This window comes from Myodes glareolus, chromosome 18 (assembly GCF_982192425.1).
Source record: "Myodes glareolus chromosome 18, mMyoGla1.1, whole genome shotgun sequence".
Lineage (NCBI taxonomy): Eukaryota > Metazoa > Chordata > Mammalia > Rodentia > Cricetidae > Myodes > Myodes glareolus.
Window position 1 is genome coordinate 66,546,397 of NC_142043.1, and position 25,829 is coordinate 66,572,225.

The 25,829-nt window shown below is 50.5% G+C and overlaps 2 protein-coding genes across 2 annotated transcripts; one reads left to right on the forward strand and one right to left on the reverse strand.

Annotated features, from left to right (window-relative positions):
• Positions 1–74: 74 nt before the first annotated feature.
• On the reverse strand, positions 75–11,876 carry Lhfpl5 (LHFPL tetraspan subfamily member 5). Its single transcript, XM_048451069.3, has 4 exons — positions 11,171–11,876; positions 7,140–7,376; positions 4,007–4,052; positions 75–2,255 (listed from the first exon to the last, which is right to left on the reverse strand). The coding sequence occupies exons 1-3, from the start codon at positions 11,580–11,582 to the stop codon at positions 4,042–4,044; spliced, it is 660 nt and encodes a 219-aa protein (XP_048307026.1). The 5' UTR covers positions 11,583–11,876; the 3' UTR covers positions 75–2,255; positions 4,007–4,041.
• An 11,502-nt stretch (positions 11,877–23,378) lies between these two features.
• Positions 23,379–25,466, forward strand: Clps (colipase). Its single transcript, XM_048451067.3, has 3 exons — positions 23,379–23,539; positions 24,729–24,851; positions 25,235–25,466. The coding sequence occupies exons 1-3, from the start codon at positions 23,453–23,455 to the stop codon at positions 25,364–25,366; spliced, it is 342 nt and encodes a 113-aa protein (XP_048307024.1). The 5' UTR covers positions 23,379–23,452; the 3' UTR covers positions 25,367–25,466.
• Positions 25,467–25,829: the final 363 nt, after the last annotated feature.

Sequence of the window (25,829 nt, forward strand, 5' to 3'; positions counted from 1 at the left end):
TTTGGTCTAACTGGGTCTAGTCTACCATTTTTAGCGCAGTAAGCTGCTCTCCTGCGCTGCCGAGACACAGGTATAGAGGAGGGTGGCAGGGTTGGAAATGGGCAAGGTACACCCTGCTCTGGTGCTCTAAGGTTAGCAAGAGTAAGTTTTCAGGAGTCCCATCCTCTGCTGCAAAACCAATGTGTGCTGCTCACAGCAGTAGTGCAAATCCTGAGGCTGGACGGGTGTGGAGATCAGCTCTTAGGCTGGGGTGACAAACAGCTTTGTAACAAAGTGTTTCCCATCTCAGAAACAAGACTGCCGGTGATTCTGGAATGTAACCTGCTCTAGCAGAGTGTCCTAAAAGATGCCCATTCAGCAGAAAATTGAGGAACCGCAAAAAGTTTTTTTTTTTGAGACAGGGTTTTTCCAACTCAGGCCATCTTGGAACTCCGGCTAGCTCTGAATCCAGAGATCCCTCTGCTACTCCATCTACCTCTGCTTCCCTAGTATGGAGTTTAAATGCTTGTGCTTCCACAGCCCAGTGTAAAAAGGTAGCTTTTAAAGGACCCCAGACCCGGGAAGATGACGCTTTAGTGAGTTTGGATTCCCCACATACAAGCCTGGCGTGGCGATAGGCAACTATAATCCCATCGCTGAAGCTCATCCAGTAAATTCCTGGTTCAGTGAGAAAGCAAGGCATGGTAGCACACTCTTAATCCCAGCACAGAGACAGAGGCAGGTGACACCGAGGTCTGCATAGCAAGTTACTATGTGGATACACTGTATAACAAGCACCATGTGCCTCTGGTGCACATAAGTACACATGCATCTGTTCACACATTGGGTTAGGAAGAGGCATGTCTTTTTTTCGGTGACTCCTCAGTGCTGTCTTGTTTGCTATTGAACCCTTCTGAGGAAGCAGGCTCCCTGAGTGGCCTCCTGTGGAGGAGGAAGTCAGTAGTCTGAAGACCCCACCAGTTTTGCTGGACCCAGGTCAGGTCAGTGTTGTGCTGAGTCCCTGGCTTCTGGACCATGTGTCACATAGCGTGGGTGACTAGTGAAGGCCGTGGAGAACACTGGAGATTCCAAGTTCATCTCACCCAGAGAGACTGGGTGACACAGTCGACGTATGTAACCTGCTCCCCGACCCCAGGCTAGCCTTGAGAGCTTCACCTTTAACAGTTAAGGAAACTCCACCACATCTGATAGTTGTATAGGAGGATTTTGTTAGGTTTTTGAGACAGGGTCTCAAGTAGTTTAGGCTGGCCTCATACTTGCTTTGTCCTCAGAGATGGCCTTGCACTCCTACTAGTTCTGCCACTACCACATGCTTCATTATAGGCGTGTACCATCCTGCCTTGTTTTCTTGTCAGAGTTGGGGATCAGGTCCCTGGCCTTGTGCATGCTGGACAAGAGTCACACCCTCCTCCCGGCTCCTCCCTCTTGAGCCTGTCTGCTCTGAGCTAGTTGACAGGGTAGTTGGGCACACAGCTGTCTGTTCCCTGGCAGGTCACCCATCAGGCGTGTCAAATCCCAAGTTTCGCACAGGAGTGCTAGAGCGTACTGTGGAAATTTATTTCTATGTAAATGGTAAATTTCTGAAGCCAGAAGCCATCTGGCTGGGACACTGAGCACTGTGGGAAATACAAGTTTTGATTTCAATGAGAAGTCAGATTGAACTTGGGAATACCATTTTGGGGGACATATATATTGTTCTGTTTTTTGAGACAGGGTTTCTCTGTGTAGCCCTGGCTGTCCTGGAACTCACTTTGTAGACCATGTTGGCCTCCAACTCACAGAGATCCACCTGCCTTTGCCTAAGTGCTAAGATTAAAGGCGTGCGCCACCACTGCCCGAGTGAACTTGGGAATTTCCTGAGCCTATGTTTGCTCTCTATTCCTCATCCATCTCTGGGCAGCAATATGAAAAGAAGGGAAAGCAAAGGGGTGCTGCTGACCTCCAGACATGGATCACAAACCTAATGTCCAACAGAGAGGTCACCAAAGAGTGAGGTGGCCTGCTGATGGGAAACGTCTCTGTGGGGAAGCACCCTCAGCCACTCCGCCCTGACTGCCATCTTGTGGATCGCTGCACCTTCTGTGGTAGTGTCTGCTGCGGACAGTTGTCTGCGCAGCCAGCGGGAGACTGATGGGTTCTACCCTGTCCTGGGACTCTGTGCCTCAGGCTGAAAGATCTGAGAGCAGGAAGCTGGAGGAAAGTTTTCATCTCTGAAGGATCTGAGTTCTGATTTTCTTTGCCAGGGAAATAATGTCCTGAAAAAGGAAAAGGCAAAAGACAACTAGATTATAAAATGGCATTTTAAAAGGCAGTTAAGGCTGGTGGTGGTGGTGATTAAGTCTTTAATCCAAGCCCTCTGGAGGCAGAGGCAGGCAGATCTCTATGAGTTCCAGGCCAGCCTAGTCTACAGAGCGAGTTTAGGACAGCCAGAGAAACCTTGTTTCAGAAAAAAAAAAATAATAAAAAATTTAAAAAGCCAATTAAAAAAAAATACAGGCCCAGCAAGATGTCCTGGTGAGTAAAGGTGCTCACTGCCAAGGCTGACAACCCATGTTCAACTGGAAGGAGAGACCCAGCCAATTTCCTGTGTTGTCGGCCCCCACAAACGTATACACACACATGCAAAATAAATGTAAATTTGTGTGTGTGTGTGTGTGTGTGTGTGTGTGTATGGTCATACATCAGCTTCACCCTTGCCCAGGAAGGAATTCCTGATTCTAGTGCAGCAAAAGACGGATTCACCAGCATCACAGTGACCATGACGACGTGGGTGGAGGGTGAGGTTCCTGCGATTCAGTGACCCCCTCAGCAGAAAGTCAGAACAGCGTCCCTGAATGAGTGTCCTCAGGCAACAGGGTCAGCTTAGAAAGTGGCACGCCAGCCGCTGGCGTGGGGCTCGCGGCAGACACTGGAGACACCCAGGTGTGCTTTTCCCATGTGATTCCTGTTCCGGGAATCTGTCTTGAAGTACTGTCTGTGATTCCCTCCTACTATGACAGAGCTGCCATTGAACAGGCTCTCCAGTGACCTGAAGCACAGGTGTGGGGCTGCTTATATTTGGGCTCCGCTGATGATCACAGCACTGCCACCACTGTTGTCTTTCTCCTCACCACCACCCATCACCACCATCATCATCATCGCCTTCCTCACCACCACTACCACCACCACCATCATCGCCTTCCTCACCACCACCCATCACCACCCATCCTCGCCACCACCACCACCATTACCATCAGCACCATCAGAGCCAAGGACTGAAAGGCACATCCCCAAATAAGAATTGATAAGTGAATATAATTTGTGTGCACACTGACCACCTGATCCTCAATAAATGGCATGTATTGGAGATGACACTTGGGAAGAAGAGGTGGTTTCTGGTTTTTGTTTGTTTTTCTCTTAATTACTAAGTTATTTTGGAAGGCAAAAGGTAAAAAAGAAATCAATACAAGGATGAGTGTGGTGGCTACCTCTTTAGCCCTAGCACTCAGGGAGGCAGAAACAGGTGAATATCTGTAAGTTTGAGGTCAGTCTGGTCTACACAGTACCCGGTCAGATGGTACTACATAGAGAACCCTGTCTCCATAACAAGAAAGAAAAGGAAATCAATACACCATGCTTCCTTTGGGATCACTCTGAAACTGCTCGATCGGTGTCTTCAGCTATAGAGAAACAGATAAACTTAATATTTGGTATGCCAAATAATGCTAGTATTTCCATTAGATTAGCATTATTGAGCCCTGCTTTTTACCCTCTGTGACTTATTTTCTGCTGCATTAGGTTTTCTGAGATGTTTCTTACAATCCCTTAAAAGTCTTCCTGAGAATAAGAGTCCACATCATGACAGTGACTTCCAAGAATGCTCTGCCCTGCTTGCCGGGCTCCACCGGTCTGTGAGAGTAACCCTTGGCGGTTTCACCTCCCAGGACCGAGGTCATGAACCCCAAACAGCCCCTTCCCCTGAGGTTGCCCACCTTCACCCAGCCTGAGTCAGCCCCTGCAGACTCACCTGCCCGAAGTGTGACTCGTCAGCCCTCAGTCACGTCAGACTTCCTCTGGAAAGAGAACAGAATGTCCATGCTCCGCCATCATCAGATTCTTTTTTTTTCCTGCTTTTTTGTTGCTTTGTTTGTTTATTTTTTGTTTTGTCTTCTCTGTGTAGCCCTGGCTGTCCTGGAACTCTGTGGACTAGGCTCAGACTCAGAGATCCGCCTGCCTCTGCATCCCGAATGCCACCACTGCCCTCCTAGATTCCTCTGTCTAAAGAGCCTCCTGTTGACTTTTAAGAAGAGGGCTGCATTTTCAGCTAGTAATTCTAAATTAGGAGATTGCCCTCCTTACCGTACTGCACTCTGTGCTTACACCCTGCACTGGCCCTGTGGCTGTGGGCCCTGAAGTACTGGAGATACTTCAGGAGAAGTATCTTTTGGAGATGTCACGCGTTGGGCCGAGAGGGGAGAGGAAAGGTAGAGACACTAGAAGACGGGAGAAGACTATCCTCACGCGGATGCTTGTTTCCCACATGCTCTCCCACCCGCGGCACAACCTCACTTTATTAATACAGTTAATATGGCGTTAACTCACTAAAGCATAGAACTTGATGGCTTTTATGCTTGGATGCAGAATTTGAAGTTCAGTGCCTTAAAAAGATGGCTCAGTAGTTAAGAGCACTTCCTGTTCTTAGAGAATGCAGGTTCCATTCCCAGCACCTAGATGGCAGCTCACAGCTGTCTGTAACTCCACTCCAAGGTGATCTGACACGCTCTGTTGGTTTTCATGTATTTCACGCATATAATGCACAGACATACATGAACTAAAACACCCATACACATAAAAGAAAAAGAAAATAAGCCAGGTGGTGGTGGCATGCACCTTCAATCCCAGCACTTGGGAGGCAAAAGCAGGTGGATCTCTGTGAGTCTGAGGCCAGCCTGGTCTACAAATAGAGTTCCAGGACAGCCAGGGCTACGCAGAGAAACCATGTCTCTATAAAACAAGGGGCGGAGAGCAAAGAAAAATTGTTCAAAAAAATCTAGGCAGCTAGAGAACAGTAGAGTCGAACATTGAAATCCTGATCTGACAGCAAAGCCCATGCTTCTTCTTCCAGACCCAGGAAACCAGTAGCTCCACAGCTGCTCAACCCACTGCTGCTCCAGCCAAGAACCGAAAGGGCAGAGCTGAGCTAGGCTCCTCATCCTGCTCTGTGCTCCGACGGCAGGGTTAGCCAGCTGTGCTCACTCAGCTACAGCAGAAACCAAGCCAGCCCTGGGCAACAGTGCGGGAATGTGTAGCCAGCTCGCAGCTTTGGTCACAAGATGCCGCAGGCACACGTGAGGTCCTTGGATAATTGTGTATTGAAAATGATACAGTGTGCCTGGGTGCCTATAGTCCCCCTTCAGCAAAACAATCGCTGTTTTCACAAGGATTCTTCAAGGTCAAAGCACTTCTAAAATACATCTGCTCGTTCTAATGTCTACCCCACACTGTGATTCTGCCAAATTCCTACAAGAGAAATGAAATGTGGGGAGAGAAAAATCTGGAGAGAGGGGCTGGAGAGATGGCTCAGCAGTTAAGAGCATTGCCTTTTCTTCCAAAAGTCCTGAGTTCAATTCCCAGCAACCACATGGTGGCTCACAACCATCTGTAATGAGGTCTGGTGCCCTCTTCTGGCCTTCAGACATACACGCAGACAGAATATTGTATACATAATAAATAAATAAATTAAAAAAAATTTTAAAAAAATCTGGAGAGACTGAAGACGGTGCGTGGGATTAAGAGGAGGGTAAGGTCGCGACTGCCATTTTAATCAGTAAAGGCCATCCTGTGTAAGCTATTCTTCAGAGAGAGTTTGTGTGGACAACTGCTTCTCTTTGACTAAGTAAATCTTTTGAAAGAGAAAGAATGCGAACAGTTAAGAACACTCGCATACACGAAGACAGATTTAAGGATCGCTTTGCTTGGAGGCTGAGAACTACGCACAGTGCTCCCAACTGCCACTTTGCCTTCCTGGAAAAGCCTGAACTCTGGAGAAGATGCTGCTGGAACCCTACATTGACCCCCAACCCCTGCCTATGGTGATGACATCAGTCCCTGCAAGCAAACCTCACCCTGGTCTTGCATGGGAAAGGCATCCTGTAAAGATCAGCTTCAGTTTCTTTCCCTAAATGGGGTTCTGGGGGGACCCAGTAGCTTCAGGAGCTCCAGTGAAGGAAAGAGGTCTTGATCCAGCTCTGGCAGTGTACAGTTCCCATCACTAGTCACAGAGATGGGTGGGCCCAGGCTCAGCTAGAGAAGGCTGTCCTCCGGGCTTCCAGTTTCTCCTACGCAGGAGTGTCCTTGGTCCCGGGCCCAGCAGGGGCAAGAGGTTGCCTACTGTCCCTCGTCCAGGTCCAAGGGCTGGTGTTCTCAGGAGGCTTGGGAGATCCCTAAGGTGTCTCAGACATGATGGTGGCCCCTACTATGAAGAGCATTTTGGAATTCCTTGGAGTTGTGAGGCAGGTGCTGTCCTCTGGCTGGATTAACATTGACACTGGAAAGAGCCCCTCAGGACAATTGGAAGGAAGGGGCCAAGTGGAGATCGGCAGAAAATCCCAGACAACAGGAGACCAACACGAAGCAGTCAGGGAAGGTTTCCCAAGGGTCCATGTCCATATTGTCCCAACTCCTTACCTCCACACCCCGGTCAGAAATAGCTGGCTGGTGGCAAATTGAGTTGGATGGACAGAGAGAAGAGAGGGAGCCTGGGAGCCCATGCGCCCCATCTCCTCTTCAGGAACTGTCCTTTCCGTTACCGTCGTGTTTCCAAGACCACCCACACTGCCCCCCAGCCTTCCCCATCAGCTTGAGCCTTCTACCCCATCTTCCCATCCACCTGCCAACCCCCCCCCACGACTTAACCCAGCTTCAGTGCCTCCTGGGAGGACCCCACCTGGCCCTCCCTCCAGCCGTATTAGGGCTGTTTCCTGCTCATGGGCCTTTTCTGAATGGCTTGCCAGATTTCAACCGTCCACTGACGGCCTTTCTCAGGGCGGACAGGCAGTTCCTGGTCTTGTCTCAACTCCAGGGACCTAGACACATTCGACTTGTGAGAGCCGCGATCCCACCCACCTCTCCACCCACAGTCCCAAGAGGAAGACGGGTACCTTTCCCATCTGCCTTGTAGTCATCAGGGAGGAGCTTGTCCTGTCGATAGCCCAACACGAAAGCCAAGAAGGAGAGGATGAGAGCATCTCCAATACTAAGGATGGCCAGCATGAAGGCCCAGCGGATGGTGCAGTGGCCCAGCGTGTACTTGCCCGTCTGCTCACCACACATGCGCCGTACCTCGCTGGAGTCCCAGCCATCGGGGTAGACCAGGCATCCGATCATTAGGCCTGTGGCTAAGGAGACAAGAGGGCACCAGTGGTGTCAGACCAGGCATGCCCCCATGCCTCCCTCACCTTGAACTACTCTTGTCACCTCACTGATCTCTGGGCCAGCGTTGGGAACCACATGGGGCGGGGCAGCTTCTTCCATCCATGTAAAATACAAGTGGAGAAGCTGAAGCTCACCACACTGAAGTCCTGGGAACTAGCTACCAGGATAGCTGCATGGCGGAACTCCTCAGTCAGGTGGTCCTGCCCCACACAAGGCGGCTCCGCACCACACCAGGAGGCTCTGCCCCATACCAGGCGGCTCTGCCCCACACCAGGCCGCTCCGCCCCGCACCACACCAGGCTGCTCCGCCCCACACTAGGAGGCTCTGCCCCATACCAGGTGGCCCACTGTCCCTCTTCCAATCTCACCCTGAATTTAGCAAGGCACTGCCTACTCTGGTTCCAGAGCCCTCCAGCATCTGGTCCCAAGATGCATCTCTCAGAAGATGCATCTCACTCTCCCTCCGTCCCTGAAGTAAGTGTAATGATGGGGCAGGAGCTGGTCTGGATCAGCAAAACCTTTCATTGTTCAAGGCACACCTCATAACTCGGGTCCTTTGACTGAACACGGGGCCCAGCCCCATCCCTGGCTTCTTTCTTCCTTCACGCATCCTCCTTGCCCTTTCCCTCCGCAATAATGACTGCAAAGGCAGCCATGAGCGGTGAAAGTAGCATCCCCAGAGATGGCAGGGTGCACACAGCATAAGAGAGAGCTGTTCTTCGGTCCACTGCAGTTGGAAGTCTCAACACCCCTGCCTGTGGGTTCCACATTTGCCAAATACTTATAAAATGCTTCTCACGCATTGTATCATTCTCACCGGTTTTCCAAGGGGTGGGGTACCATCACCAGACCCTACAGATCAGGTGCTCCGGGCTGAATGCTTTGAATCCCCCCAAACCTTATATTTGAAATTCTAACCCTCGGAATGTGGGACTTTGGGAAGTAATTAGCTCATGAGACAAAGACCCCATACATGAGATTAGCACCCTTATAAAAGGGACCCCAGAGAGACTTCCTGCCTTTCCCTTCCATCGTGGGCAGAGAAAGAAGTCAGCAGTCGGCAGCTGAAAGATGACACCAGAGCCACACCGTACCAACCTGGGCTCAATCATCCAACCTCCAGGACCACAAGAAATAAATGCCCCCTCCCCTCTGGGAATTTGTTATAATAACCCTAATTCACTAAGATGGGAGGTTACCAAGATTCAGGGAAGGCAACTGAGCCCTCACTTGGCCCATCCCCCCTGCTCTTCCAGTCTTTGAAGCTTCACTCCCTCAAGGGCATGTTTGCTCTCCCTTACGCTTGCCCTGTTCTCTGGCTTTGTGGAAAATTCTGAGGTTAACAGTTTCATCCCCCAGTGGCTGGCTATGGGGCACACCTCTTCAGCCCTCCCCTCTCCCCTCATTACAGGGTGGAACACAACACCACCTTTGTCCTCAGCCCATCAATGCTTCATGGGATGGCACCTGGCCACCTCTGGTATCACTATTTCAGCTCTGTGACCCAGATAGGGGCTGGCTCAAATAGCCTGGGGCTCCTCCACCCAGGCCTTCCTCCTGCTCCTGCTCAGCAAGCACACCTGTTGAGAGATGCTGGTATGGGGGCAGGCAGCTCTGGGAAAGGATGGTGTGCCTCCAGCTTCCTGTATCCTCAAGGGGCAGACCAGCTGGCAAGCACATCCACCACTACTCTTTGGAGCTTCATGGCCCCTTCCTGATATAACCACCATGGACCGCTGTCCCTACCGCCCAGCAAGGCTTGGAGATGGCTTGGGGTTGGGAGGAACTCAGGCCAGGTGTGTGGCCTGCATATCAGACCAGGGATTATTAAATTTGTCTTTGCTTGCTAAGGGCTCACCAAGCCTGAACCAGGACCTTGAAAATACAGGAACACTCACTACTGGGTTGTATGAGGCTTCCCCAGAAAATGAAGTATTTTGTGAATCATGCTTATAAAATATGGGTCTCAATATAAACAGTCTTAGAAATTGGGCAATGGTGACCCATGGCTTTAATTCCAGCACTCAGAAGGCAGAGGCAGGTGGAGCTCTGTGAGTTCAAGGCCAGCTGAGTCTACAGAATGAGTTCCAGGACAGCCATGGATACATAAAGAAACCCTGTCTCAAAACAACAACAACAAAAATTGTCCTAGAATACATCTAATTTGGGGAAATCCTTAATTCTCCCAGGGTCTGATTTGCCTTCTGGCCTGCTATAGCCTTGACCAACTCTAGCCCCCTCTGTCAATCTAGTTCCTCATCCATAGCTGAGGTTCCCTTAGGCTCCGCCTGCCTGAGATTCAGACTCCTGTTTTCGTCACCTCTGACCCCTGCCAAGGTAATACTACTTTAACTAAAGATGTCCTGACACTTTGACTCCAGCCTCCAATCTTCACCACTGCTGATGGGCATCTGTGGGTGGTTAGGGACTAAGAAACCAAAGGCTGTTGAAGGGTATCGGTCATCTCTTCCTGAACTTCAATGGAGACCAAGATCAACTGACCCAAGGACCAAGAGAGTCACCTGAGTCTGGAGCAGGAAAGTGGGCAGGAGATGCCTTGCCTTGGGACCCCCCACAAGCAACTGCCTACCTGACATGGTGTTAAACGGCCCAGGGTAGCCTGTGCACCACCACCTCAGAAAATGGTGTCCTACTTACTGACTCAATACAGAGTTCACATCCAGGGACAAAGATGCTCACTCCACAATAAAAGAAGGGAATAAAAAAACACACAATAAAAGAGGGGAGCTTGGAAGGAAGTCGCTAAGAAGAGAGGTCACAGCCAGCCTACCAGAGGCACTCCAAAATCCTGGAATCTTCCATGGGAGCAGTTGGAGGTAGGAAGAGGCAGGGAATGAGGGTGGAGATCTGGGAAGTGCCATCACCATAGCTCTGGGATTGAACCCTAGCCCACAGGGCAGCAGCCTTTCCTCTCCCTCTGGGAGCAGCAGTGGTGTGGTGGTCTGGGTGTTGGTACTTGTGACTACATCTACCAAGTGTTCTGTGGCCCTCTCCAAAGTACTTCTCTCTGGCTCAGTAGCTCGATAGCATGAGTGGACCAAACAGTGCCACAGCATGGACCCTCACCTTTTAAAAAAATACTTTTAGTTGTATGTGTAAGAGTACGTGACACTTGCACTCACGGACGCATGCCACAGTGTAAATATGGAGGTCACGGGACAACTCAAAGGCATTTGTTCCTTACATTTTGTGAGTCCTGGAGGTTGACCTCGGGGCGTCAGTCATGGTGACAGTACCTTCACCATGAGTCATCTTGCAGTCCCTGCCCCATCCTTTCTATGATTCACAGATTTTCTTCCTTAAGACAGAGTCTCACATTGGGACTGGAGAGATGGCTCAATGGTTCAGAGCACTGGCTGCTCTTCCAGAGGACCCAGATTCAATTTCCAGCACCCACATGGCAGCTCACAATTGTCTGTAACTCCAGTTCCCTGAGATCTGACACCTTCACACCAATGCCCATAAAATAAAGTTATAATAATTACAAAAAAAACAAAACAAAACAAAACAAAAACCCAGACAGAGTCTCACAATGTAGCGCAGGCTGGGCAGGAGTTCACAGCTGTCCTCTTGTCTCTGTCTCCCAGGGGGTGGGATTATAGGTGTGAGCAAGCCCAGCTCTGCTCAGAATCTTCTGTGGAACACTGAGTAGAAGAAGGTCCAGTGCCTCCACAAGAATGAGAAACCAACTGTGCCCTGGGTCTGCCCCACCCGCCCTCCCACCGACCCTGCTCACCTGCTGCCAGCTGCATCCAGGCGCAGATCTTGTAGACCGTGGCCGTGTTACAGACAAAGAACAGGCTGAAGCAGATGATGGAGCCAATGATGAGGAACATGGCCAAGGCCACGAAGAACATGGCAGTCTTGAAGGCTCTGGAGGGGATAGAGGAGAAGTCCAGAGGGCCACCCTTGCAGATGAGTTCAGATGAGAGCACGTTGCCCACGCAGTAGGAGAACAGGCCGAAGTAGCCGGCCTGCGGCGTGCTCACACTGTCGCCTATCCAGTAGGGCTGGATGAAGAGAGCCATGACCAGCACCGAGAAACAGATGGTGAGCGTGCCCCACATCACTCCCACAGCGCGTGAGTTGCGCACGTAGTTGGTGTGGTAGATCTTGGCAGCCTCCTGGGCTGGTAGCAACTTCACCATGGCGAAGACCGCAGGACTGGGATAGGGGCACTGGCTGGTTTAGGGTTTACAGCTCTAGGGAGCAGGACCTGGTGTGGGTCACTCCTCAGCCTGGTCTGAGGAGCAGCCAGAGGTCAGCGTGAGCGTGCCCCCGGGCTAGCCAGGAGCGCAGTAGGCCAAGGTCAACCCTGACTTTCTTGAAGGCGCTTTCCGGGAACCGGGAGGGTCTCAGGTGTGAGGCCTCCTCTAGGTCGGTCAAGGTCTGGGCTTGCGCCGCCGCCCTGCCCGCACCTCCCGCTCCCCGTCGTAGGCCACGCCCTGCTGGCTCTGTCGAGCGCGCGTTTCAGCACCACGGGCAGCGCCAGGGCTCGGGGGCGGGGCTGGGAGGGCGGGGCCGGCGAGCGCGAGGAGCCAGATGGGGAAGCACGCCGGAGACCCAGCCCTCTCTTCCTCCCAGAGGGTGGGGCCGCGGCTGTCCACCAACAACACCATCACCACCACCACCCCATGACGCCGAGGGCTGAAAGTTTCCACTGTGGTTTCGGCTCGGTCTTCCAGCCAAGGATTGCCACTGGTGGGGGCTAGATGACGGTCCCGCCTTCAAAGACCGTGAACCTCAGCTAGTGCAATAACCCCGGCAACTATAAAGAAGAGCAAAATGCATTCCCAAACCGCAGCAGAGCTCGGTGTCCAACACCCGGCCTTGCTCCTCGAGTTTCTGTTTTTGCTGAAGATTTCTTTTTAGAAATATTTGTTTTTCCTGCTGGATGTGGTAGCTCATACCTGTAATTTCAGCACTCAGGAGGTGGAGGCGGGGGTGGGGGGGATCAGAAGTTCAAGGAGAGGCTGCATAAGATCCTGCTTCAAACTGGAAGGTGGTGGCGCACGCCTTTACCTCCAGGGAGGCAGAGGCAGGTGGATCGCTGTGAGTTTGAGGCCAGTCTGGTCTACAGATAGAGTTCCAGGACAGCCAGGGCTACACAGAGAAACCCTGTTTAAAAAAAAAAAATCCTGTCTCAAAAAAAACAAAGAAATAAACCATATATGCCCAGCTTTAGTAGCTCATTACATGACTAATGTAAAAAGTTTATTCTTATAAAAAAAAAATAAAACTGGGCTGGAGAGATGGATCAGTGATTAAGAGCACTGGTTGTTCTTCCAGAGGGACTGAGTTCAATTCCCAGCACCCACATGGTGGCTCACAACCATTTATAATAAGATCTGGTGCCCTCTTCTGCCCTGCAGGTATCCATGCAGACAGAACACTGTATTCATAATAAATAAATAAATCTTTTTTTTAAAAAAAAGAATAAAACCTTTATAACCCTGATATTGTAACTTGGGAGCTAAGTAAGGCAGACGTAGGCCTTGTACTGGAGATGGCTCCGTGGGTAAATGTTTGCCGTGCAAGCTTAAGGACCTGAGTTCAAATCCTCAGAACCCATGTAAACATGATGGGCGGTGGAGACGGGAGAATCTGCAAGAGCTTGCAAGTCACTGAGACCAGCTTCTGAAGTAGCATACAAGAGGGACAGCTAGTACTGATAGCTGAGTCCCACCTCTGACCTCCACATGTAGTCTGTGGCACAGGCAGGTGCACACAGGCACGTGCACACAGGCACACACCATCCATTCATGAATCACTGGCATGCTTAAAGACTGAATTATTAAAGCTGGGCTTTAATGGGGTAGTGAGCTTCAAAGAGTTGACAGTGCACACCTTTAATCTCTGCGCTTGGGAGGCAGAGGCAGGGGGGTCGCTGTGAGTTTGAAGCCAGCCTGGTCTGCAGAGAAAGTTCTAGGACATCCAAGGCTACATAGTGAGACCCTGTCTCAAAAATATACAACCACCCAACAACAACGACAACAAAACTGGACTCGAAGTGGGGCATGGTTGCTCACACGCATAATCCCACCACTTGTGTGGTTAAGACAGGGTTATCCCATGCCCAAGGCTAGCCTCAGTTAGCATGAGACATCATTCAAATTAAGGAGTTTAGATTTAGACAACAGAGGCTGGACCAAAATCCTGACATCCTTATTTAGCTCTGGACACAGATGACTCGGGACTCCTCTTGCTCGAGAGCATTGGCAACATGAGCAAGTTTGCTGGGGTGGGGTAAGATGCCCCCCCCCCAGAATGGCACTCAGGACTTCCCCAAAAGGTAGGCTTCATAAGGGGTGGGATTGTGCACACTCTTAACTACCCACTAACCCACTAGCCCAGAACCTGTGCATGGTGTTTCATGGTGGTGGTGGTGGGGGTTCTTTACAGAAATGCCTAACTAAAAATTCTTTAAGATATATTTTTATTCTAACTGAAATTTTCATATATTTATACATTTTTAAAAGTATTTATTATTACTTATACAGTGTTTTGCCTTTCTGTATGCTTGTAGGCCAGAAGGGGGCACCAGATCTCATTATGGATGGTTGTGAGCCACCATGTGGGTGCTGGGATTTGAACTCAGGTCCTCTGGAAGAGCAGCCATTGCTCTTAACCACTGAACCATCTCTCCAGACCCTCATACAATGTTTTTTAAATATTTTCTTATTTTTGTTCAATGTCTAGTGTGGGTGTTTTGCCTGCATGTATGTCTTTGCCTTCCAGAACTGGCGTTACAGAGGTTGTGAGCTGCTGTGTGGGTGCTGGGAATTGAACCTGGGTGTTCTGGAAGAGCAGCCAATGGGCTTACCTACAGAACCATCTCTCCAGTCCCTTACCCAAGATATTTTTTTAAAAAAAATGATGATAATAAGTTCAGCAAAAGATGGGAAGCATCCAGAATTCACACGCTGCTGGTGGGACTGAGTATCAGTTCAGCCCCTTGGAGAACTGAGCCTCTCAGAGACTGAAATAGGCATCTGTCATGTGACCCAGACATCTGACTCCTGGGTATTTCACCCAGAGAAATGAACATTTGTGTTTACACAAGAACTTTTCCATGCTGTCTTCTTAGCTAGGATTATCATTGCTGGGGTAAAATACCACCACCAAGAGCAACTGTGGAGGGAAGGGTTTGTTTAGCTTACACTTCCACATCTCTGAAGGAAGCCAGGACAGGAATTGAAACACCAGGAACCTGGAGGCAGGAGCTGATGCAGAAGATATGAAGTGTGTTGCCCTTGTAGCTTCCTCAGCCTCCTTTCTGATAGCATCCGGGACCACCAGCTCCGGGGACACCACCACAATGGGCCTGGCCCTCCCTCATCAACACCAATTTAGAAAATGCCCTATAAGACTGCCGGCAGCCCAGGATTACAGGGGCATTTTTTTTAAATAGAGGATTCCTTCTCCCTGATGACTGTAGTTTGTGTCAAGTTGACATAGCGCTAGCTGCTGTGAGCCACAAGCACTATACAGTAGAAATACAGCTGACAGATCACTATTTGTATCTTTACCCCTTAAAAAATACAGGAAAAAAGCTGAGATCACTAAATGAGCCCCAGAGAAAGGAATTCCTGCTCACCTGGGTGCCAGCAGATATAGTACCCTCACAGCACCCTGCTTAGCTGGCGGGAAAGACAAGCAACATCCACTTATGCTGGTTGCCTTGGCTACCACAAACACTGTGTTCCCAGACGCTGCTGGAAGTACTTAGAGTACACAACTAGCCAGTACATGCGTGCACACACTTTGTATAGCAATTGCCCCCAATTTTTTTGAGGGGGTTCAAGACAGGGTTTCTCTGTAGCTTTGGTGCCTGTCCTGGAACTAGCTCTGTAGACCAGACTGGCCTTGAACTCACAGAGATCCACCTGCCTCTGTCTCCTAGGTGCTGGGATTAAAGGCGTACGCCACCACTGCCCTGCGCCCCAAACTTTTAAGAAACAATCCAAATGCCATATATCTGTGCAGTTCCACTGTTCACTAGACCACTGCTGAGCAGTAGAGAGAGGCCATCTTGGGAGCTGAGTGTGGCAGTGTGCACCCTGGGAGACTGAGAAAAGAGGATCACCGTGAGCTTGAGGCCAGCCTGGGCTACAGAGTGAGAACCCTGCCTCGAAAACCAGCAAGCAAAGACTTGGACTCAGTGTTAGAGCCTGTATGTAGATGGTCCTGTGGCCAATCCTAAGAACAGAACCCTATATGCATTGAAAAGAGAGAAAGGGAGGAAGTGGGGGGGGAGGGGCACCTGCCACAGCATGCAAGGAACTCCCTGCACTACGTCACAGAAGCCTGATCACCAAAAGCAGTGCAGTATGGGACTCCATCCATATGACCCTGGAGGCTAAACTACAGAGGAAGAAAGCAGATTGTAACTGCTTCCGTGTGGTAGGGGCAGGTGATGAGGGATACTGCAAGGGGGTCTTTGTAGAGTGAGGATATTCGTTAATCCCAAAGATGTAAGGAGAAAGACCACCAACCCAAATCATTATGGTCAAGTTAATCAAAGCAAACAATTAATTAAAGCAAGCTTTTTTTTTTATTCATGTACACAGGCTTCTCTCCCCCTAAAGGGTATAAGAGGTCAACACTGGGCATGAGAAAGACAAGGTTTTTATAGCTCAGGGGTAGAGGGGGGGGTCTCCAAATCCCAAAATAGGTGGGGTTACAGGAACATAAGCCAAACAGCCGAGTCATAACAAGCTCCTGAAACAGAGACATGATTGCAGGGTTGGCATAAGAAGGTAGTCATAACAACATAGTTATAGCAACCTTTTGAAACAAAGGTAGGGTTGCAAGATGGCTATAAACAACTTTTTGAAACAAAAACATGACTGCCAATCCTGGAACAGGCAGTACAGAACCATTTGTAGTTAAGGTTATAGGTGGAGCATAGCCCAGTCCTTGAGAAACAGATTTAATCATAAACAGGAATGAGCCTAGTTTGTCTTTCCTATAAGATGACTTGCAAGCTGGTTCATCGTATTATTTTTCTATTCTATAATTTCACGTGCCCATGTAGAATGTACTTTGATCACTCCCCTCCACGTCTGCTCTTACCCTCTCCCCTCCCACTGCACCTCTTCTATTTCTCATCTTTTTCAATTTGACCCACAACATTTAATTAAGGTTGCTTGAATAAACGTGGCTGGTTTGGGTTATTTACTTGAACAAGCCCAATTTCCCTACCAGTGGTTACACCACCAAAGATGCCCTCCCCCAGCAACCAGTAACCACCAATAGGTCTTCCGGGAAGGGCAGGGCCTTATGAGACCCCCACCATTATTGACAGTAGGTTGAGGGAGGGGCCCAAAGGTGTGCAGGTCTTGTTTAGGTAAGCCACTGCCGCAATGAGTTCATGCATGGGTGCTGCAGCCATGCATGTCCAGAAAACGGCATCCTACAACACTTCTTGAAGTTCTTTTTTTAAAAAAAAAATATATATTTATTTAGTATACAATATTCTTTCTGTGTGTATGCCCACAGGCCAGAAGAGGGTACCAGACCTCATTACAGATGGTTGTGAGCCACCATGTGGTTGCTGGGAATTGAACTCAGGACCTTTGGAAGAGCAGGCAATGCTCTTAACCTCTGAGCCATCTCTCCAGCCCCCTTCTTGAAGTTCTTATACTCTTCCTGCCCCCTGTCTTCTCAGAAGCCTTGCAGTGGGTTACACAGATATCCTACTTACGGCCAAGCACTCAGCAATCACCAATCCTCAGTGCTTTAACAAGTCTCTGCATTAACCATTGCACACTGCAGAAGCTTCTCTGACCAAGGTTGAGATAGCGCTTGCCTGCGAGTATGAACATAAATAAATACTTAGACTGTTTGACATCATGTCCTTATAGTGAAACAAAAATAGGAGCCGCTGGGGTGGTGGCGCATGCCTTTAATCCCAGCCCTCTGGGGCAGTGGCTGGTAAATCTGAGTAAGAGGCCAGGCTGGCTTACAGAGTGAGTTCCAGGGCAGCCAGGGTTACTCAGAGAAACCCTGTCTCAAAAAAAAAACTAAAGACCAACCAACTAAACAAAAACAAACAAACAAAAAACCAAAACAAAAACAAAAACCAAACAACAACAAAACCAGCAAAACAAAGGAACCTCAGGTCAACAAAACTGCTCAGTTGTACCGGAGCCTGCCACCAAGCCTGGAATCCGAGTTCCATCTCAGAGACCCACGTGGTGGAAGCAGAGAACTGACTTCCAAAAATCTTGCAACGGAGCATAGGGTGGTTCATGGATAGAATTCGGGAAATTCTATGTCGATTTCATTACCATGGTCTTCAGAGTAGAAGTTAAGGAGAATAAACGCAAGCCTTCAGTGCACCCGAGCAGAAGGAGGAGCTCCACAAAGGGCTCTGACTGGCTCATGAGCTGGTTTGAGCCACATGCGGACCCCTGATGGGCAGAGTTACCAGCGCCAAGCCTTGCTGAGCATGACTGCATGGGAACCCGCAGCCACCAGGGGGCGCTCCACACAGTTCGGAGTTTTCTTTCCTGTGATGTGGGTAAAGTAACAATTTTTATTCTCTCAAGGGTCTTCAACTTGGATCCCTAGCAACTTATCCTCTAATTTACAGAATACTCAGGTGATCGTAACCAAGCAGGAGACAGGGAACTTCGCACAGTTCAGGGACTGGAGAGACTCTGAGCTGACTCCTGGGCATGCATCCTGGAGCCTGACTGGGGGCCCTGCGGAGGAGAGCATCCGTGCCGTACGGGTGACACAGGCAAGGGAAGGTGTTTGGTTGGAATCAACACCCAGACCCTAGCACCCGTCTTTGGAATGGAGCCGGAAGTTCCACTTCAAGCCCCCCCCCCCCCAGTTGCCTTGGTCCCGACTCCACCTCCGGGAAAGCCCACCAAGCAGTGACCCCTCCCCAGGGAGGGTCAAGACCACTCCCACAGGCTATTTAGGCTGCGCCCAGAAAATAAATACGTGGTCTCTGGGTTTTGTGTGGTCTCCCCTTCTCTCTCCCCCTTCTCTCTCTTCCCCTCGCCATGCTTCCTTGGGACCACCTGAGAGTACTGCATTAAACGTGGGTATCTTTGATTCGGTCTAATTTGGTCTGATTGGAATTATTTGCATCAGCAGAGAGGCTCATCTTAAGAAATAGTCCTAACAGAAGGATTGTAAAGCAGGGTAGGGTGGGGTCATTTGTGTGTTGACTGACCAGCCATTGTGATAAAGGACCAGGAGGCAGGTGGAGACAACAGCAGAGCAGACTGTAAGTCGTGAACTAGTTAAGAGCACTGGCTGCTCTTCCAGAGGACCCAGGTTCGATTCCCAGGACACACAACTATCTGTAACTCCAGTGCCATGGGGTCTGACACCCCCCTCTGGTCTCCAAGGCACCCACTCACATGGTGCACAGACACACATCAGGCAAAATAGCCATACACGTCGTCATCACCATCATCTTCACCCTCATCTTCATCACCAGGCTACTCCTGCTGTGGTAAGGCCCCAGAAGCTGCATTCCACCTCTGACCGGTTCTGACGGGTCTTGGCAGGAGACTTCAAAAAGAGAGGGACTCCTCAGCTGAGGGAAGAGCTACAAAGAGACCGACGGCCTCAAAACCACTTCCTCATCTCATGTTTTTTTAAAACCACATCCTTAATCAAAAGAATACATATCAAACAAATACCTTTGAAAGGTTGAACGATACACATTAAACCAAACACCGCCGTGGGAAGGGTTAGGAACTGTGGGAACATCAGCTACCAGGCACACAGAACATGGACCATTAGATAGCAGCTTAGCCCTCACGTATCAAAGACTCCAGATCTACATCTGATTGTTTCTGGCATGTCTGTGTATGCGTGTTTGAACGTGTATGGGTGTTTGAACGTGTATGGGTGCATGTGTGTGTGACGATGCATGTGTTTGTAGAGGCCAGAAGCTGACCTGGGGGATCTTCTGTGATCACTCTCTGCCTTCTGTATTGCGGCAGTCTCTTGCTGAACCTGGAGCTGACCAGTTGAGGCGAGTCTAGCTGGCCAGTTTGCCCCAGGATCCACGTCTCTGCCTCCCTGGTGCACAGAAGACAGGCAGCTGGCTTTTATGTTGTCCTGAGGGTTGGAACCTCAATCTTCACATTTTATCCACTTTACCCACCGAGTCTTCTCCTCACCCCCTTCCTCTTACTGAGACAGAATTTCACAGGTTGGCCTTGAACTCACAGCAATTCTCCTGTCTCAGCCTCCAGAACACTAATATTTCAGATATGAGACACCACAGTCAGTTTTTTGTTTTGTTTTTTAAACAATCTTGTTGAGTAGCCCAGGCTAGCCTAGAACTCACAGTCCTCCTGCCTTGGCTCCTAGAGTGCTGCCAGACACAACACCATAACCAGCTTGTGCGCTGATTCTTTGAGAGTGACTCTTTTAGAAAAAAGTGTGTACGTGCGTGCATGTGTGTATGCGTGCATGTATGTGCACTCATGTGTGTACATGTGTGTTTGATGCCTTCATATCACATTGGGAAACCAGGGCCTGGTTGCTGGTGTCTCTTGAAGGCTGATCCAACAACCATCCTGCCCGATGCATGACTCTTGCCTTTGTTCCTTGGCCTTTTCTACTTCTCTGCTGGCTTAGTTTTCTTTCTCTTGCTGTCATAAGCACTGTAGTCAAAAGCAACCTGGGGAAGAAAACACCATTTCATCTTCTGTCATCAAGGGGAACCAAGGCAGGAACCCGGCAAGAGCTTGGAACATCAACCACAATTGGTCGCTTGCTAGTCACACCCAGACTCAAATTCAGGTCTCTTCCTTCCTTCCTTCCTTCCTTCCTCCCTCCCTCCCTCCCTCCCTTCATCCTTCTTTCTTCCTTTGATTTATTTATTTATTTTTTTTATCTATCAGGTATACAGTCTTCTGCCTACATGTATGCCTGCACGCCAGAAGAGGGCACGAGATCTCATTACAGATGGTTGTGAGCCACCATGCGGATGCTGGGAATTGAACTCAGGACCTTTGGAAGAACAGCCAGTGCTCTTAACTGCTGAGCCATCTCTCTAGCCCCTTCTTTCTTTCTTTAAATTTCTTTAGGCTTCTTTACTTCACGTATATGAGGGTTTATGTTTTTTGTTATTGTTGTTGTTTTAGATTTTTTTGTTTGTTTTTTCAAGACAGGGTTTCACTATTTAGCTCTGGTTGTCCTGGAACTCACTCTGTAGACCAGGCTGGCCTCAAACTCACAGAGATCCTCCTGCATCTGCCTCCTGAGTGCTAGGATTAAAGTTATATGCCTTTTACATCAATTAACAATCAGGGAAATACCCTACAGAGATGGCCAGAGGCCAACTGATGGAGACAATTCTTTGGTCAATCAATCACTCTTTCTAGGTATGTCAAGCTGTCAAGCAAGGTTAGCCACTACATACGCTGCTGCTTGGCTTGAACGTGGCTATGGGTCAGATGTCCATTTTCATCTAGGTGGCCCTGGTGGGGAGGTGACTCATCAAGGTATAGCTACCAGAGCTGGTGCTGTGGGGGAGGGGCAGATCCTGAAGATGGCAGCGAAGGGGTGAACACTCATAAATTTCTTTCTTTCTTTTTTTTTTTTTTTTTTTTTGAGACAGCGTTTCTCTGAAGCTTTGGAGCCTGTCCTAGAACTCACTCTACAAACCAGGCTGGCCTCGTACCCACAGAGATCCACCAGTCTCTGACTCCTGAGTGCTGGAATTAAAGGCACGTGCCATCAGCACCCGGCCTAAGCCACCTTCTTAAACACAGAGCTAAGCATACTTTCCCAGATGTTATCAATAACCGGAGTAAGAGTTAGGATGGAAGCTGGGTGTGGTGTCAGATTCCTTCAATCCCAGTACTCAGGAGGCAGAGGCAGGGGGGAATCTCTGCGTTGGAGGCCAGTCCGGCCTACATAGTGAGACCCTGTCTCAAATCCTGGAACTCACTCTGTAGACTCACAGGCCCACGCCTGCCTCGGGCTCCCATGTGCTGCACTAAAGGAGTGCACAACCACGCCTGACTGACTTATTTTGAGGATGATTTTAATACTTTAGAAGGCTCCTTGTTTCCTCTGCAGTTTTTCTTGCAGGATAGCCACTGTCCCGTTCCCCCCACCTCCCCGCAGCACAACCAGGGAGTTCTGTCTCTTTTGGCCAGGTCAATGAATCACATACACTCTTCTGTTTATTTTGTTCTTAGAAACACCCCCTCACACAGTCCCTGCCTCTCTCAAACTCTCTATGTGGAGGATATCCCTTATCTCTCTCTACGTTCTCCTCCCCAATGAACGCTGGGGTTTCAGGCGCGCACCACATCTGCTCACCAGTGTGTGTGACTTCCTTACCAAAATGGAGCAACCCGTGAAATGGACCCCTATGAATGTGTGAACTCTGTTTTGTTTTCAGAAGAAAATTGAGAGCAAAATTCTCCCTAGGTCAGGCAAGAGGCAAGGCCTGAGCAGAAGAGGCAAGAATGGATCAGGACTTAGAACACAGGTCCCTGAAAGGATGACATTCCCTGGTCAGGTTCCCTCTGTATTTGTCCCTTAGGCTGTGAGGGTCTCTTGACTAATTCCTCCAGCTTGTAACCAGGGTTCTGGCCCCGGGAATGCAATAGGCTCAGAGAACTCACACAGTTTAAATGACTCGCCCAAGGTCATGGTTATTTTAAGTGTTTATATTTGAAGTCAAGTTGGTCAAGATCAAAGCTATGGCCAGAAGCACCCAAACCTGGGGCTCTGGGGGCAGCTTTTCACCTCCTGGGGTTGGGGGTGCCAGTGGCACCAAGCAGCTCTTCAGGGAAAGCCTTTCTGTTTGCACACCTGAGCACACTCAGACAGCTGGACCCTTCCCAGCCTGCACCGCCAGGCTCAGAGACCTCCTCATTCCCAGCCGGGAGTAGGGAGTACTCCTGTGTGTACATGACCTTGGGTCGGGGCAGGGTGACTGATGACCTTAACACAGGGGGCCTGTTAGTTTCAGGGTTTTGTTTTAAACATAGGATCTTGCTATATGGCTTTGGCTGCCCTGAATTCAAGAATCTCCCGGGAGCTGGGATGGAAGATGAGTGTACCCCACCATGCCCAGTTGGGGGCAGCTCCCACGCCACACGTGCAGGTACCGAGTCACTGGAGAGCGTCCTGCGGAGCTGAAACTGCCTCAGGAGGCAGCTCCCTGGGACAGGGTAGAGGGCTGCCCCTCAGAGAACAGACACACTCTAGCCAGGGTTGACTCTAGAATCCCCCACGAGCATGGAAGGAAAGCCTAAGGGTTAGGGTCTCAGACTCATTGCCTGTGTCTCATACCTGAGTTTGATCGGGACGGGGCGGGGGGGGGCAGTGACACAAATGTCTTGGGTTTCCCTTGCACCTCACCCTAGGCTTGCCTTGCTTAGGAGTGGGAGTCATCAGCTCAGATCCCCAGAGCTCCTAGGTAACAGTCCAATTCAGAGCACTATGCATACGGCCATATGTAATACAAATACACTCAATAGTTTCATATTAACACATGAGCCCATGAAGACTCACGGTCTCCTTCTCCCAGCTCTATCCACCCTCCCAGCTCTTGCAATCACCCCCGGCTGAGCCAGGATGGTTAGTTTACCTAACTCGCCTGGCTGGTCACCTGTGCAGTTGCTCACCCAAGGCCCTCCCCCTACTTTTTTTGTCTGTATTTGTCCTGTTGAGTATCAAACTCAGGCCTCGTGCATGCTGGGTGGGCACGCACTCTACTACTGAGCTACTCAGCCAGAGTCTGCTGTCTTAACTCAAATGTGATAGATAGCATGTCCTACATTCCCACGTGTGGACACACACGCACACATACACACGCACACACACCTGCCAGCCGTCTTATCAGGACCCTCCCCCAGCACACAGGCCACATCTGAACCTGTTTGTGGCTGGTCCTTTGGTGTGCGGAAGGCGGGTCCCGTGTAGATAGGGCCCCTTTAAAGGCCCCCCACTTCAGTTGGCTCTTGCCTTCTGCCATCTGAACTGCCGGCTGCCACCCGCACCAGCTGTACCAGACACCATGGAGAGGGCCCTTGTCCTTCTGCTTGTGACCCTTGCTGCAGTGGTCTATGCAGCTCCTGGACCCCGGGGACTTTTTCTCAACCTGGTAAGGTGTCTCTGGGGTCGGTCAGAGTCTTGCCGTTAGGATTTTGGAAGCTTGGCTCCTGACCTCAGGAGCCACCCAGCTTGGGTATCCCTCCCTGAGTCCTCGGCTGTTATTGTGAGGCCATCCCAGGAGAGATGGAGGGACAGCTCCGAACTCCGCCTGGCTGGGACAGTGCTCTCTACAAGGCCAGAACCCTAAGTCAGAAACTCTGCCTGGCAAGGTCCTGTGGCTTAGAAGTTGGCAGCTTTCTAAGAAAGGTCAGGAGAACGATCCTAGTCTCTTCCCTCCAATGAGACCTTTCTGTGTGCCAGCCACTGTGCTAAACGCCCGAGGAACGTCAGTGCGGTCAACCCTCATCTTAAGGCAGAGAGCCAGGCGGGGCCCTCGCCCAAGGCTTTATAGTTCAAAGGCAGGGGAAGCCGGGACCCGTGAAATCTTCCCACCACACCTCGATGGGGCAAGCACTGCACGGCTGGCAGTCCCAGGGGAAGGCAGGGGGGTAGGTGGGGATAGTCCAGCAATCTGTGTAGATCTGTCAGACAAGGGTAGCGCTTTTGTTTTTTTGAGACATGATCTTACTGTGTAGTCATGGGCTTTCCTGGAACTTGCTTTGTAGACCAGGCTAGCCTTGAACTCACTGAGAGTCATCTACTTCTGTGTCTCCAGTGCTGGGATTAAAGGCTAGTGCCTCCATGCCCAATACATGTGGAGTAGAGGCAACTTCCACATTCACTTCCCCCACTGTTTGGGGAAGCAGGCATGGTGATGCTTGCCTGTAAAGCTGGGGAGGCTGAGGCAGAGGGTCACAGGTTAAGACCAGCCTGGGCTACATAATTCCAGGACTGCCTGGACTGTGAGATCCTGTCTCATAGAAGGAAAGGAAGGAAATGTGGGAGGCCTTGCTTTGGGGGCCCCTGTCCTAGGCACCAAGGTGTCATTGGCTGGTCAGGGTCACCAAGAAGTAGCCAGTAATAGTAGGACCTATAGGCCTGGACTCCTGGCTCAGGACAGCTTCTCTGCCACCTCCTATCTCCTGACCTGAGTAGGGCCCAGTGGCTCCCAGACCCGGGGAGGTGACCCTTCCTTCACACGTGCCCCGCCCCCTGAGACAGGTGCTGATGCTAGCTGTGGTAGGGCATGGGGTGGGGGGGTTGGGGGGAGGGGTTCGGCTGACAGGCTGTCTCTACAGGATGACGGCGAGATCTGCATTAACAGCATGCAGTGCAGCAGCAAATGCTGCCAGCATGACACCATCCTGGGCATTGCCCGCTGCACCCACAAGGCCATCGAGAACAGCGAGTGCTCCCCACAGGTATACGCCCTGCAGGCTTGGGGGAACGGTGGGGGGGAGGGCTCCTCCTGGACAAGGGGTGTTGAAGGAGCCAGGAGGGAGGTTTACAGGGTGAAGGGCTTATCCCATCCCATCATCCCCCAACCCCGAACATCACAACTGGCCCCTGGGTTGGTGGGATGTGTGTGTGTGTGTTCCCATTTCACAGGTGGTTAAAGAGAGGCTCCTCTGACCTTTCAAGTTAGTAAGAGTGTTGGTGGAGGCCTAATCCCAGGCCCCCTGGTGAAGCAGTCAGGAACACACTGTGAAGTGCCAGGAATCCAGTTCACAGCCAGGCAGGGAACAAAAGATAGCCAATGTGTCCCTGCCGTCTGTGACTCTGTTGTACCTCCCTCTCTCTGCAGACCGTCTATGGGGTTTACTACAGGTGTCCCTGCGAGCGGGGCCTGAGCTGCGAGGGGGACAAGACCATCCTTGGCGCCATCACCAACACCAACTATGGCATCTGCCTTGACGTCGGGCGCTCCAAGCAGTGAGCTTATACAACAAGCTGGGCCCAGACACCGCTCTCTCCCCTCCTCTTCCAACTGTCCCGTCTGAACCAGCTCTTGGCAATTAAAGCACACCTGCAACCTTGCCCGCCTCTGCCTGTCCTTGCGGTGCCAGCAGAAGTCTCACAAAACCTTTGTCTGCCAGGGTCAGGCTCCCACAGGACAGAAAGGTGTGTGGAGGCTGGGGTCAGGGACAGCCTGGTGAACAGGCAGAGCTAGACCCGGTCCTACAGAGCAGGCCACTCGGGCCTCCCTCCTCTCCTGAGCCCCTGGCAGGCAGACAGCACAGGCCTCCAACGGGGGGGGGCAGGGGGGCACAGACGGACGGATGACGACGTCACTGGGGCTGTGCATCAGATCATGACAGTCCCTCTTTTCAGTTGTGACAGCCAGCTGACACCTCTTATGTGCTAAGTCAGACCACTGACAACTGCAGTGGTTCCTCTCT